General features: G+C 36.6%; 1 protein-coding gene across 1 annotated transcript in view; it reads right to left on the bottom strand.

Moving 5' to 3' along the window:
- Positions 1 to 12,009: 12,009 nt before the first annotated feature.
- Positions 12,010 to 14,605, bottom strand: part of LOC108697007 (nicotinamide N-methyltransferase) — a 10,780-nt gene continuing 8,184 nt past the window's right edge. The window contains exons 2-3 of the mRNA XM_018226691.2: positions 14,539 to 14,605; positions 12,010 to 12,608 (exon numbers count right to left, since the gene is read on the bottom strand). The exon at positions 14,539 to 14,605 is cut by the window's right edge and continues 141 nt beyond it. Coding sequence (XP_018082180.1) covers positions 12,191 to 12,608; positions 14,539 to 14,605 — 485 coding nt within the window. The 3' untranslated portion in view covers positions 12,010 to 12,190. The remainder of the gene's footprint in view (positions 12,609 to 14,538) is intronic.

Below are 14,605 nucleotides of genomic sequence, written 5' to 3'. Positions count from 1 at the left end.
ATCAACATGACCTATAGGTAACTTTTAATGTAGATTAATATTTTGAAAATACATTTTTTTTGTTAGCATCACTTTAAACACAGTTGCCCTTACCTACATTAACACTAGCAGTTAGTTTTACAAACAGACCTACTGTAGATGCACACAAAGACTCACACATACACTGGCATTCACACTCTAAGCTTAACACACCTGACAGATTCACACTCATATCATATGCCCTGGAAAGAAGCTGCTTCATCAGGAGGAGAAACACCCACAGTTGAGATACAGGAAGCGTGTCACAGAGGGAAGGGGCATAGCGAAACTGGACTGCTGCTCTGAGCAGTAGAATAGGCATTGGGATGGTCCATTATTTGAAAGGGTGCTGACCATAAGATGTAAGACTTTTTTAAACTTATTGCAGATTCTTAATGGTAATTTTAAGAAATGTGTTCATATCAAAAAATAACAAAACAAGGTGTATATACATATGGCAAAAGAATATAAAGTACAAGTGCAGGGGGGCAAGTGCCCCCATTGCCCCTATCTGTGGACGCCCTTTACCATCACAAGGGCAAAGCTGTCATGACCTTGTACTGTCGCTAAAGCTCCTTTTTAAAAAAAAATTTTGTATGTTGTGATTGTAACCAGATCAGGTATACTTCCATCCTTTGTAGTTTTGTACTTTGTTAATATGATATTTCATGCAATTAATATTACATTTTAATCAGTTATTGATCAGGATGTACATATATTGTGATTATTTTCTACACATTAAAATTAGTGTATATGTTGATTCCATGGAATAGACATAGCTATGCCCTTTGTATTTCACTAATGTGTGCACCGCCCTTTGTACCTTGCACTTTCCAAATATACCAGCACAAGTGTGTGGGCCCGAAATGGTGCAATTCTGTATCCCTTTGTGCTTGAGCTCTTGTGCCTTTTAGTACAATATAGGGATAGAGTAATAGGTAAGTGAATTAGAGGTGATGCAGGAAGGCTGGGTGGAGGGCAACATTATGGGAGTTGTTTTATTGAAACTCATATGTTGGATAGTCTGCAGCTGGAGGATCGCAGAATGAACAATGAAAACATATAAAAAAAATTTAAGCAATGACCTCTCTGCACTTGTATGGGCAGATTAACCCCGTGCTTCTTCTACTGAGCAGCAATGGATTCTGGAGGCAGTAAGTGAAAGATGCTGAAGGATGCTGCAAAGCTGTACCCAGAAATGCCTGTAGAGGTGAAACCAGTGGCTTTTAGCTGAGTAACACATGGTTTTCTCGTTGGGTTTTGCTTTGATTTTTGAGCAGTGCTGTTTTTGGTCATGTTTAATATTTTCTATATTCTAGAGAAGACCGGAGCCCTGTTCTATTGGTGTAAACAAGCAGTGATTACAGGGCTGGTGTCCCCTTGCACCTGTACTTTCCACTTTGCTTCTTTAATATTTTTTTTAAATACAGAAAACCTAATAAGATGGGCTTTAAAAATGGCATTTTACCCATAATGTTCTATTCTTCTACCTATTAATATTACAAACACTTGGCTCATTTCAGCCTATTTATAGCTGCTTATAACAAGGTTTTTGAGCAAAGATTTAACCGGAATGTGTTCACTATTTCAGACTAAATATATTTTATTGAAATTGGTATGTGATTTTAGTATCGTTGCCATTCTAATATTATCTCATTGCCCATCATTCAGGGCTGGATACATTTTGATGCATTATAAAGACCATTCTGTTTCCTCCAAAGCCTCTGAAATTAGTTAAAAGAGAATTTGGTATCGTTTTTATCTTTTATAAAGAGGTTATATAGTCATTGAATTGTGTTAATGTTTTTCATGCAAAGAAATAAAGATCTAACATGATACAGTGTCACCCAGTGAGCAAACAGTGCATCTACTGGATGAGGTCTTAGGTGGCACATTAGATTACAGTAATGGAGATATGGCACCACCTTGTGTTGAAAGACATCCTTAACAGCATTTCTCCATTGACTCCGATACATTTTACAGACAAATAAACAGGCATAATTTGAAAATATAACAAGATAGAAGATACAAAAAAATCTCCCTTAAGGCAAAATTAGAGAAGTGGTCAATATAATATAATACTTATTGCACTCATTGAAATGCTATTGAAATAATAAGATTGATGTTTTGCTACTTCACTAAAGATGCTGTTACCGCACTGACTAATTCGACATCCCTCCAACTTGGATGAAAACTACATAGCTTCCAAATCCACTTCCAAAATCCATCAAATTTAAAATGACATATACATTGTTCGTGATTTTTGCATTCAGTGTTTAGTGTTCAATTTTGGTGCTATAATGCTAACATCATGTGGCTGCTGTATATAATTACATTCACATTTCTTTACACCTGTATTGCTAAGAGTGACAGCTTTTGTTTTTATACAAAAAGTGTAACATTTGGGGTACAATTAAACACAGATTTACAAGTTGTATTGTTTAATTTTGCTTTGGTGTTTATTACATATCAAACGACTTTAACTGGAAGATGCTTCACTATTTCTAAAAATAAACAAGGACTCACCCACTTGTATCTTACAGCTCTCACATATGAAAAAGGATTTACCAATGAGAACACAGCTTACCTGTCCTACATCAGTCATATAGCTGTTTAACATGTAATTATTGTACAGTTGTGGCTCCCTGATATGACACAAATGAAATATTAGAAGAGTTGGTATCCTGCTGTGCAATAAAATTGTATTAATGCTTCCAGCTCAAAATGCTGAACGCAGAACATAGAGACAGATCTATGTAGTTGAGGCACTGTTTTTAGGTGAAATAATTAACTGTACTGTATGTCTGTATACTGTAGGTCTCCTATGCAGCTAGGCATTGGGTTTTGTGTAAAATGCACCATATCACCATATCAATGCAGACATAGACCGGCAGAATGTCAAAGTTGTATTTCTTGGTCATGAAGATGCATACCTTCAGTTTTGCATGGGCTTCTCAGAGGGTTAAAAAGGGATGGAGCAGGAAACATGGGGTCAAGATTGTTAACAGCACCTACTTTGTTCCACTTCTTGTTGGTGTTCACAAAAGCAGATATCAACTTTTATAGCTCTTTAAGAGAAGTTTTTTATGCATGTCAAAAAGTCCTTGCCAAATAGCTGCTAGTGGGCTTTGAGATTGAGCAGAATGAGTACAGAATTCTATGGTGTATAACATATTGGTGCATTTATAATGGTAAATTTGCAATATATGGGATGATGCTACAGCAACACAACCAGGAATATCAAAAACCTTGTGTAACCTTTCAAGGAGGACATCAGTGTTATAAAAGAATAGACTTTTCTGGTGAGGCCCACACTAATGCCTCATGTGCAGTGTTGGACTGGGACACCAGGGACCCACCAAAAACCCTTAGACCAGGGGCCCACTCAAAAACCTTTAGACCAGGGGCCCACTCTAAGTATTATTTTCTTCCATTCCTCACTCAACCTCTATTCTCCTGTTCTATTTTCTTTACATACTATAACCTATTATTCCATCTATTTAGCCTCTTTATTCTCATAGAAATTGTCAATGACCATGGAATAGGCTAAATGTTTAGAAGCAAGAGGCCCACAGACACCTGGGCCCACCGGGAGTTTTCCTGGTATCCTGGTGGGCTAGTCCGACACTGCTCACATGCAAGAAAAAAAAAAAGTTGTACCCATCATTGATGTGCATAGAAGTATAGTGGGAGGACTGGAGCTCAAGCTGGATGAGTCAATAGTCAAAGAAGCCTCTGCAGTCTGAAGGGTAACCACTGCGATCTGAAGAAGAGGGAACACAATGTTCTCAAAATGGCATGGGAGGATAAGAGCAGCAAATGTTTCTACATATGATCAATAAGAAGATGAATGTATTTAGATTGGGTTATTATATTAAATTTGTGTATACACAAATATTTACTTGTTTGGCCTGGGCACAAATAAAAGGAATATTTGCTCAATTTGGCCTCTCATCTGGTGGGTCAGTTTGGTCTGATTTGTTCTCTAATCATTTGGCCATCAATCTGATCATAACAGGGCCTGTGCATACTATTCAGAGATAGGACTACATCAGCTGGCCAATAAGCTACTGTGATGGTCTGAAGGGGCCAGTTTGGATGTTAAAGGGCAAGTCAATCCCCCCCAAAAATAGTCTTAGACATCAAGGCAGGGAATAGAAAGGGACAGACAAACACTGCTTTCAAAAGCTTTACATATACAAATAACTAAAAAAATCATAGAAAATGTGTAATTAATGTATATTGCAAAATTGCTTAGAATTATGTTTTCTTTTATTAGGCGAATTTTTATTTTAGGGTTGACTTGCCTTGATGTTAAAGGTTATAGTTTTATTACTTCTAGTAAATGAACACTTTCTTTACATATACAGTATATATATTGCCATAAAGAAGAACAAATGCAAAGCTTTGAATGTCTTAATTACTGTTGCTGTGAAATTAAAAAAATACAGATGTGGGATCCGTTATCCGGAAACCTGAATTATGGAAAGGCCGTCTCCCATAGACTCCATTTTATTCAAATAATACAATTTTTTAAAAAGTAATTCCTTTTTCTCTGTAATAATACAGTACCTTGTACTTGAACCCAACTAAGGCATAATTAATCCTTATTGAATGCAAAACTAGCCTATTGGGTTTATTCAATGTTTACATGATTTTCTAGTAGATTTAAGGTATGAAGATGCAGATTACAGAAGGATACATTGTCCGGAGATCCCCAGGTCAAGAGTATTCTGTTCTCCAGTATTCTGGAGAACTGGCCTCATACCTGTACTATTTTGAAGACTTTAAAATGGAAAAAAATCAGATTACATATCACATGACTATGATTACATGGTTGTATAGTACAAAGTACATTTAATAAATATATAATCATATGGGGACTGCTTATCCAGAACCCAAGGCTTACTGGATAAGAGGTTTATTAGAGCTAGGCTCAAATTTCATTAAGTGCAATGCTCCTCGGCTTCTTCGTCACTTCCAGTCAAAATTCCACTTTGAATATGATAACATCTGGGTATCAGTTTTACCAATATAAAATTAGATTTGTATATGGATATATTATTTATTGTACAGTGCTTTACTGTAGGAGAAGCCAGTGTGTAATTTGCACCAAAATAAGTTGAAAGGTTATAAGTTGAAGCCTCATGCAGATGCTACTTTTCTTGAGTTTTGGAATTGCACTTTTCTGTTTTATCTTACAAGAACAGAGGCAATTAACCCCAGTGTTACTAATGCAGGTCACATCCTGCTACATCCTTGTAGCAATTTGGCAAAATGATTGCTGCGTGTCTTATAACCAACTGCAACCAATAAACAGGGAATATTTACTGACCTGCTGCTTGAAAGCCATGGATATCATAGGACAGCCTCAGTAGCTCTGCAGAGTCCAGTTGCCTATGGGGTACAAGGAGGGACCTTGCTACAAACAAAGTGCATCAGTGGATATGCAGTAAACATCTTATTTAAACAAAGTGAGTGATAAAGTCTGCATTGTGACATATATTTAGCTAAATGGTTTGACCAGCTGCAAGTCAGTAATCGGCTAGCCTATTGGAGCAAGGAACCAGCAATAGCTGAGCTGGTTTTCTGATCTGCCAGACTCATTATAAAATATATTGTGCAGTCTAGGAGCCACCAATAAGCCCTACCAAACACATTCCCTTCCAGTCAAGAGTCCTTTCCCATTCACCCTGCTCTCTGTTTCAATCAATATTGTACAATAAAACTTTTCCCTTAACTCTCCACAGCCAGTGACTGCATATGCAAATGCAAAATAATCCTTAACTCAGGATCTGTGTAAATCTGGTTCCATGTTCCTGCAATTGGAGTTTGAAGCAATCAACACATTTTCCCCAACACTGAAGAAGTATAGCTTTAATCAACCAGCTTAATTACATTGCAATGCAATACAGCAAATTGCAAGAGAGAGGACTGACATGGTGCCGCATTCTACTTGTGAGTTCTCTTGCATCTCTAATAAAGTTTTAGTCATTAGATTTCTCATTGGCAAATGTTCTTGCATGTATAATTTGTCAATTTCTGTATTGAATAATGGGATTACATTGAATCATGGTTGGGTTTAGAAATCCTATAAATTTTTCTTGCTATATTATAGGCACATCATGGATTGTCAGAATGGTCCATGCAGAAGTACAGAGACTCAGTATAGGGGAAGTTACAATTATTCTGCTACTTTTCAGAGGTTAAAGGAGCATGTGGAGATTATTAATGAAATTGAATGGAGGCAAAAAGCATGAAATTACCACTGCCGCCTTCCACTTACTGTAAGGCAAACCCACTGAAAGTGCCAGTAGAGAAGATTCTCACTTTGACCCTGCACTCTAGAGTATTTTGGAACAAGAACTGCAAGTAATGTTGCTTTCAAGTCAGTAGGAGGCCTCAGGTAAGGTGATGGGTGGTTCTCCACTGGTTGCAATATGTCAGCAGAGATAAACAACTTGTTTAGGTGTTACATTTTAATAAGCAGGGCCATTCTTACCTCCTACTGCATATCTGTCTGCATTTATATGTAATCTGTATGTTTTTATGTGTACACTTCTCTTCTCTACTGTAAAGTCATTCAGAAAATGTGGGTGCTTTATAAATGCTTGCTAATGGTACCAACTCATTCCTGCTGATATGGGTTGGTGACAGCATGGCCTGCTATAATTTGGCAGATGAAAAAATATGGGCTGGATGATGTCTAAACAAAGACCAATAACCTATGTTCCAGATGTTCTACTAAATGAGTTGGCTCAACTAGTTGGGAAGAAGCTTGAATAACAAAGCTGTCACATTATGGAGAGAAGTGTTGCAAATGCCATATGCCTTTGGTTTGTGTGAAAAGTCTACTGTTTTTCCCAATCTTTCTTCTGAGTACCAAACAGCTGTGTCCTTGGCAGAGTAAGCCAGATCTGTCTTCCACAAAGCTTGGATTCAGAGTGCAGGGTTCTACACAGGCAGTTAATACATTTTGTAGCTAGCTGTTGATCTGTTAAGACTAACTTAATTTCATTTTATGAGAAGGTGAGATGGGACCTTGATACTGGGATGGCAGTGGATGTGATTTACTTAGACTTTGCTGAAGCATTTGATACAGTGCCACGCAGAAGGTTACTGGTTAAATTAAGGAATGTTGGCCTGGAACATAATATTTGTACCTGGACTGGCTAAAATATAGATTACAAAGAATGTGGTAAATTTAACATTTTCTAATTGGACCATTGTTGTTTGTAGAGTACCGTAGGTACTGTACTAGGTCCCTTGCTTTTCAACTTGTTTATTTATGACCTGGACGTGGGCATTTGAAAGTATTGTTTTTATTTTTGCAGATGATACTAAATTGTGCAGAACTATAGGTTCCATGCAGGATGCTGCCACTTTTCAGAGTGATTTGTCTAAGATGGAAAACTAGGCAGCAAACTGGAAAATTAGGTTCAATGTTGATAAATGCAAGGTAATGCACTTTGGCAAAAATAATATAAATGCAAGATATAGTCTGCTTAACTGAGAATGATCTAGGGGTTTTTGTAGTCTTCTGGGCAGTGTCATTCTGTGGCTACTAAAGCAAATAAAGTTCTGTCTTGCATAAAAAAGGGCATTAACTCAAGGGATGAATTCATAATTTTGCTTCTTTATACATCCTGGGTAAGGCCTCATCTGGAGTATGCAGTGCAGTTTTGGGCTCCAGTCCTTAAGAGGGATATAAATTAACTGGAGAGAGTACAGAGACGTGCAACTAAACTGGTTGGTGGGATGGAAGATTTAAACAATGAAGTTAGACTGTCAAGGTTGGGGTTGTTTTCTCTGGAAAAAGGCTCTTACATGATTACACTTTACAAGTACATTAGAGGACATTATAGACAAATAGCAGGGGACCTTTTACCCATAACAAGAATCACCGCACCAGAGGCCACCCCTTCATACTAGAAGAACTTTAAGTTGAAGCATCTTAGGTGGTTCCTTACAGTGAGGACAGTGAGTTTGTGGAATGCACTGCTGGTTGATGTTGTGATGGCTGATTCTGTTAATGCCTTTAAGAGTGGCTTGGATGATTTTTTTAACAGACATGATATCAAAGGCTATTGTGATACTAAATTCTATAGTTATAATATATATGGGTATATATAATTTATGTGAAAGTATGGAGGGGGTGTGTGTATGGATGCTTAGTTTTCATTTGGAGGGGCTGGACTTGATGAACTTTGTCTTTTTTCAATCCAATTTAACTATGTAACTACAGAATGTTAATAGCTCAGTCTCAGCTGTGATGTAACATTGCTCTTAAATTATTTTAACCCTGTAACTTTCACAGACTATAACCCCTTCCTAGGGGCACAGCTGCACACCAGGCATGAGTGGACCTTTGCCGCAACTCAAAACAGGGTTTAAAGAGATACTGTCCTGATGACAAAAATTAAACCTTTTTTACATCACTATCATAAAATTTTCTGCCATAAAAGTATTTGCCCAATGCTTTAACATTACTCATCTGTTCCCCCTACTCTTCTAAGAAGGTGCTGCCATATTTGTGCAATATTAGTCTACTAGCATTAGAAAATGGGAAGTCAGGATGTCAAACAGGCAGGTTTAGGAATTTCAAGCAACAAATTCAAGCATCAATTAAAAGCCCCTTTAACAAATAGACAAATAAACAAAGAGTATCTAATCTAACCATAGGATAATCAAAAGCTCTAAGAACATTGAAATGTGAAAATTATATACTTATTAGAAGAGCAGATAAGGGTGGTTATCCTCAATAAACGAGATTACATGTCAGAATCTTTAAGACAATTTTCAGATACAAATTGTTACAAAGTACTCACTTCGAATCCCACAAACAAATTTAAGGGAGAAAATGATATTCTCATTGAAAGTGCCTTATCTAACGATATTATTGACAAAAAAAAGTATTTTACATGTTGACTCCCCAAAAATCCCAATTTTTCACTATTTCCCTAAAATACATAAACAAGACAGAGCTCCTCTAGGTAGGCTGATTGTTGCAGGGATTGGTTCTTTGGAAAGGCTTTGTGAGTTGATAGATCACTATTTACAACCTCTAGTCTTAAGGCTACCAAGCTATCTAAGGGACAGCAGTCATGTGCTGCATGTTTTTGATCATTTCCATTGGCAACCGAATTTTAAGTGGGCCTCAATTGATGTAGCCTCACTCTATTCATGTATACCCCATCATTTAGGTATTACAGCGGTTAAGTATCACCTTTTTCGCTATAGCTCATATGACAATAACACTATCAATTTCATTTTAGACTCTATCTTGTTCTTACTCACACACAACTATTTTCTCTGTGATCAGATTACCATCTTCAATGCTGTGGCACAGAAATGGGTGCTAAATGTGCTCCTTCATTTGCAAATTTATATCTAGGTTGGTGAGAGGAACAGACTATTTTTCATGACTCAAATACATACAAAGACTGTATCATATATTATGGCCGCTATATAGATGACATTCTATTAGTTTGGTCAGGTACAAAATCACATTTTCAGGACTTCATGATTTATATTAATTCCAATGATTTAAATTTAAAGTTTACCTTTGAGTTCAATATACATACATTAACTTTTTGGACATCACACTTAGACCCTTGAATAATAAGGTTCTTTCAACATTCTATCGAAAAGACTGTACTGGTAACACCATTCTGCATGCCCAGTCTTCTCATCCTGATCATCTAATTAAAAGTATACCCTATAGTCAATTTTTGAGACTTTGGAGAATATGTTTTACATTTGACGAATTTGTAATGCAGTCATGTCTACTACGTGATAGACTCTTGGACAGAGGCTACAAGATGGATAAAGGTGCCTTCTGTAAAGCTCTTTATAAAAAAACGTTGTGATCTTTTTAATAAATATAAGTCGAATTCAGCTAATAACTCTACCAATAGCCTTTCTCCCATTGAACCATATTACACATTGTGCACAATTCAAACAAATTAGAAATATTGTTAACAAAAATTTAGCTATCCTTCGTACAGATTTGACACTTATTCAAATTTTAGGATCTAAATGTTGTTTTGTCTCAAGACACTCCAGACGTTGTTTTGGAGATCTTCTATTACCAAGTCTTGTTCAAAGTTCTAAATCCACTCATAATACTTGGTTAAATACAAAGGGGATGTACAAATGTGGAGCCCATAAATGCATTACTTGCAATTATGTGGACAAAACCACAACTTTTAGGTCCTCTCAATCTAATAAAACATACAATATTAAACAATTTATTAATTGTAATTCAAAAAATGTTGTATAACTCGTCACATGTAAAAAATCCTTTCAGCAATATGTCGGACGAACAAGTCGCACTTTAAAAGAAAGGATTAGGGAGCATATACGTAACATAAAGGATCCAAATAGCTCAACCACTGTAGCCAGGTACTTTGCTAATTGCAGTAAAGGCTCTATCTCCTTCTTTTCAGTAATTGGCATAGAAAAAAATCTCAGCGCAGGTTACAGGTGGTGATATTTTAAATAAACTGCTTAAACAAGAAGCTACGTGGATATTCTTCCTAGAAACTAGACAGCCATCTGACATGAACTTTGAAAACAGTTACCTGCTTTGTGTAAAAATATAAATCTTTGAAAATATGTAGTCACCCTATATATATATATACACTGAACATTTAAACTTTGTTTATGTTATTTAAATCAAAATACAATGCTGCTATTCAACTGGTTTAACAATGTACAAAAACATCCACTTTTAACTATATAATTGTATTTTTATGTATAAAGTTTTTGATAGACATCCAATTTGTAACCATAGTCTGTTATCATACGGTGGATTGGCCCAAGTAAAAATGCCTACCATTGGCCTATCCCCAATCACCGCCTCCAATTTGGATAGGCAGTTAAACACATGCAATTAATTGGTTCTCATTCATTTAAATATGACTGTGTGATAAATGTTCATTTAGCCTATGACTAAGTGCCTCTATGGCACGAAATGTATAAGGCCTCTGTTGGGATGTTTTTATGCTAATAAAAAAACTTTTTTACTACATCTGTTTTTGGAGTGTGATCCGGTTTGTGCAAGCCCATCACTATTTATTATTTGCTATATTGCCTTCCTGAGCTGAAGCTTTGGGGTTTGTGCACCTGTATCCCCTGTTGTTTGAGTAAGTTAACCCCAACAATAATGTTTAATGCGCTGACACTGAACATTTTCAGTGAAAAGCGGTCAACATGGCCTACAGTATCACTTTCAAAATTGACATACCAGGGAGCAAATCACAAGGTTTCACATAATGAAGCAGGATTGAGAATCGCAATTGAGTTGAGTGATATTAAATGTCATGATGAATAGAATCACACAGATAACCTTTACATATTTTCTTTTTAGAAATAAAAAACATACTAAATGCAGCAAATATGTGTAGACATCCTTAATAGCTCCAGGGGCACTGCTGCCATGAGCTAGGTTAAGGAACTTGCTTCAGGAGGCAGCAGAACAAAAGTTATCAGGGGTGGCAAAATGCAACTCTTGTAACTTCAAGAGCCGGAATTCCAAATTTTAAAATTTCAGCTGTTCTATTGTGCTCTCTGCACTAGCGAAACAGACCCGCCTCAACCTACTCCAATGCAAGAAAACTGGCCAGGGGGGTTGATTCAGCTGCGTTGCCTCAGGACGACACTCTGTGCCAAATCAGCTCTGCACAGTATGTGTATAATATGTACAGTAAAGATGTTTAATGTATATCTAGAAGTGAAGTAAAATTAAGAATTTTGGAATGCCTGCCCTTGCTTATGTCATCAGCTGTTGCATCTGGCATTAAGCATGTAACAGGAAGATTCCAGAGACACACAACGCTGTTTGCAGGCTTTTTTTTACTTGCCAATAAGTTCACTAACCAAAGACAAAAAAAAGCCATTAAAAATTTCCTAATGAAATGTGAAAAGTAACTCATGGTGTCACACTTCCAATTTACTTGATCTTGGCAGAGCTTCCTACAGAGACTGCCCGTACAGATCTCTTCAGAGAGAGGATACACTGCTCCAGCATAAGACATGGTGTCTCATGTTTATCAAATTACTACATCTCACTGACAAACACAGCTCATTGGAAAACATTCCTGTAGCTGTACTTATTCAACAGAGGCAGCAACTCTGTCTGGAAGAATTCCAACAATAAAGATGTATCTTTTCACTTCTTAGCGAGGAGACAGAAGACCTCTTTACAATCAAAAACCTCACGATGAATGCCAAATTTGTTCCCAACCTTAAACTCCTCTATGGAAAATCCAGCGTCTGTTACATGTTGTCTGACCGCGTTCTCGTCAAGTGAGAGAACATTCAGCCTCGTTTGACCTATCAGGTAATAGGAGGCACCCAGGTAGTCAACAATAATCAGATACCCCTCTGGTTTTACTAAGGATGAAATGTTATTTAAAGCATTTTGGAAATCATCGGGGGTTTTACAAGCACATATGAGGCATCCCACGACTATGACACAGTCTGCTTGGGGAACTGTGTTTGGTTGTAGCGGATTAGCCAGTGTGACATCATACTTCATTAGTTTAATATTCCTTTTCATCTTTTCCATTTTTTCTTTAGGAGTGGACCTAAAAATGAAATGAGTAACGTTAGTATATCACAATTAAATAATTTTATAGCACAATAAATGAATGCCTCTACACCTTCATACTTCTTATAAAAATAATCTAGTATTTGTTATTATGATATATGTCTGAATGGGAATTACTGGGCTTACTAAACAATGAGAATGGTATGCAGGTATGGGACCTGCTATCCAGAGTGCCCAGGACCTGGAGTTTTTCAGATAAGGGGTCTTTCTCTAATTTGAATCACCATAACTTGTCTATTAAGTTTTTTTAAAAAAATTAAATAAACTCAATAGGATTGTTTTGCCTCAATTAAGGATTAAGTACAGTATATATGTATATCTTAGCTCAAGGTTCTGTCTTGTAATTACAGAGAAAAGGGAATATTTTTTTTAAAATGTCAATTATTTACTTAAAATGGAGTCAATGAGAGATGGCCTTCACGTAATTCGGAGCTTTCTGGATATGGGTTTCCAGATAACAGATCCCATACCTGTACCTATAAAAAATATAAAAATATAAACTAAAACATAGATATATACATAAGGAGGCCCATTTATCAAAGATGAATTTCGAATTCACGTCAGATAGGCTATTAACATCTTCAAATGGGTCATTGGACCTCTGACATTGACTTCTACATGAACTTGGCAGGTTTTAGGTGGCGAATAGTCGAATTGTTCCTATGGTCATGGTTAGATGATCTTGATTTTTGAATTTGAATCAAGTTTGAGAGTTTTGACCAAAAAAACTATTCGAAAATTGGAATTCTAATTTACTATTCAACCTTTAATAAATCTGCCCCTAGGTTTTACTTATTGTACTCAGGGCACACACTCTGAGCAAAAGTAAGTGATTGTCATATAACAAGCACTTGCACCCTTGGAATGCTGCTCCTCATGCTAGATTGAATTTACAGCATTAAGGAGCAAACTGCAACAACAGAGGGTGCAAGCTAGTACAGTTCTCTAAACACAGGGCAAGGATGCAGCCTGTGTCTCCTGCTGTAACACACAAATTTGGAAACAGGGAGGGTGCCTTCTTGCCTCCCGCTTTTTAGGCATAGTGCTGCTGAACGCAACTAGCACTTTATTCAAGTAGAAAGATGCAGTTTTCTGTGTTCCACACTATTCCTGTTTATTGCACACTGCCCTGATGGGCATAATTGACTACTATTGTCATTAATGGGCAAAGAAAAGGTTGCATATACACAGTGCTTTTGTCCTAAGGGACAACCATAGCAACTATAATAGGCCACACAAAGGAGTAATGTGATATGAGTACAGTGATGTGACAGTAAAATTGTCAGCATAGTGTATATTACTGAATACCTGATTATAATCAATTTAGTTGCATGCTGTAGGCTGCAGCAAATACCAAGGTATTTCTGATGGTTGATGTCTCTTTATCTTTATTATTTACCAGCTAGCTCAGTAGTAAAAGCCAGTGGATAAATCTATATTAATCAGCGCTCCGCAATATGTTGGTCTTCTAAAAATACATGATAATAAAAATAATAATAATCTAAAATAATAAATATTATATATAATAATTATATATAATAATATATAAAAAACATGAAAGAGATGTGCCAATAGGTAAACAGAAAGCTAAGCCTCCACCCTCAAAAAATTTAAAATTGCCTAGTGTGTTTGTCTGAGCACTTTTGTAATTTTTCTTTTGTAAAGATATTATCAATTATACACCGAAGCGGTATAGAGTCACCATGTGATTTGGTGATTGGTGATCTGATTTATGAGCCAACCAATGAACTGGATCAATGTTATTTGGCAAATAACGCAAAGTTACACAAATGGCAGTGAACCGGTTTGTCAGATATCGAATCAGGCATATCATCGATTTAAACTACCCTTTCCCCTCAATCTCATTCTCTCAGATGCATTTAAATATAAAGTATTGAAACACCCACGTGTTGCCCTCCAAGTTACATATATATTTCAAATATGGTGTCCACTCAAAAGCATCTTTTTTCCCTT

Source organism: Xenopus laevis, chromosome 7L (assembly GCF_017654675.1).
Source record: "Xenopus laevis strain J_2021 chromosome 7L, Xenopus_laevis_v10.1, whole genome shotgun sequence".
NCBI classification, from domain to species: domain Eukaryota; kingdom Metazoa; phylum Chordata; class Amphibia; order Anura; family Pipidae; genus Xenopus; species Xenopus laevis.
The sequence above is the reverse complement of the archived record's forward strand: the minus strand, read 5'-3'. Positions and strand labels throughout refer to the sequence as shown.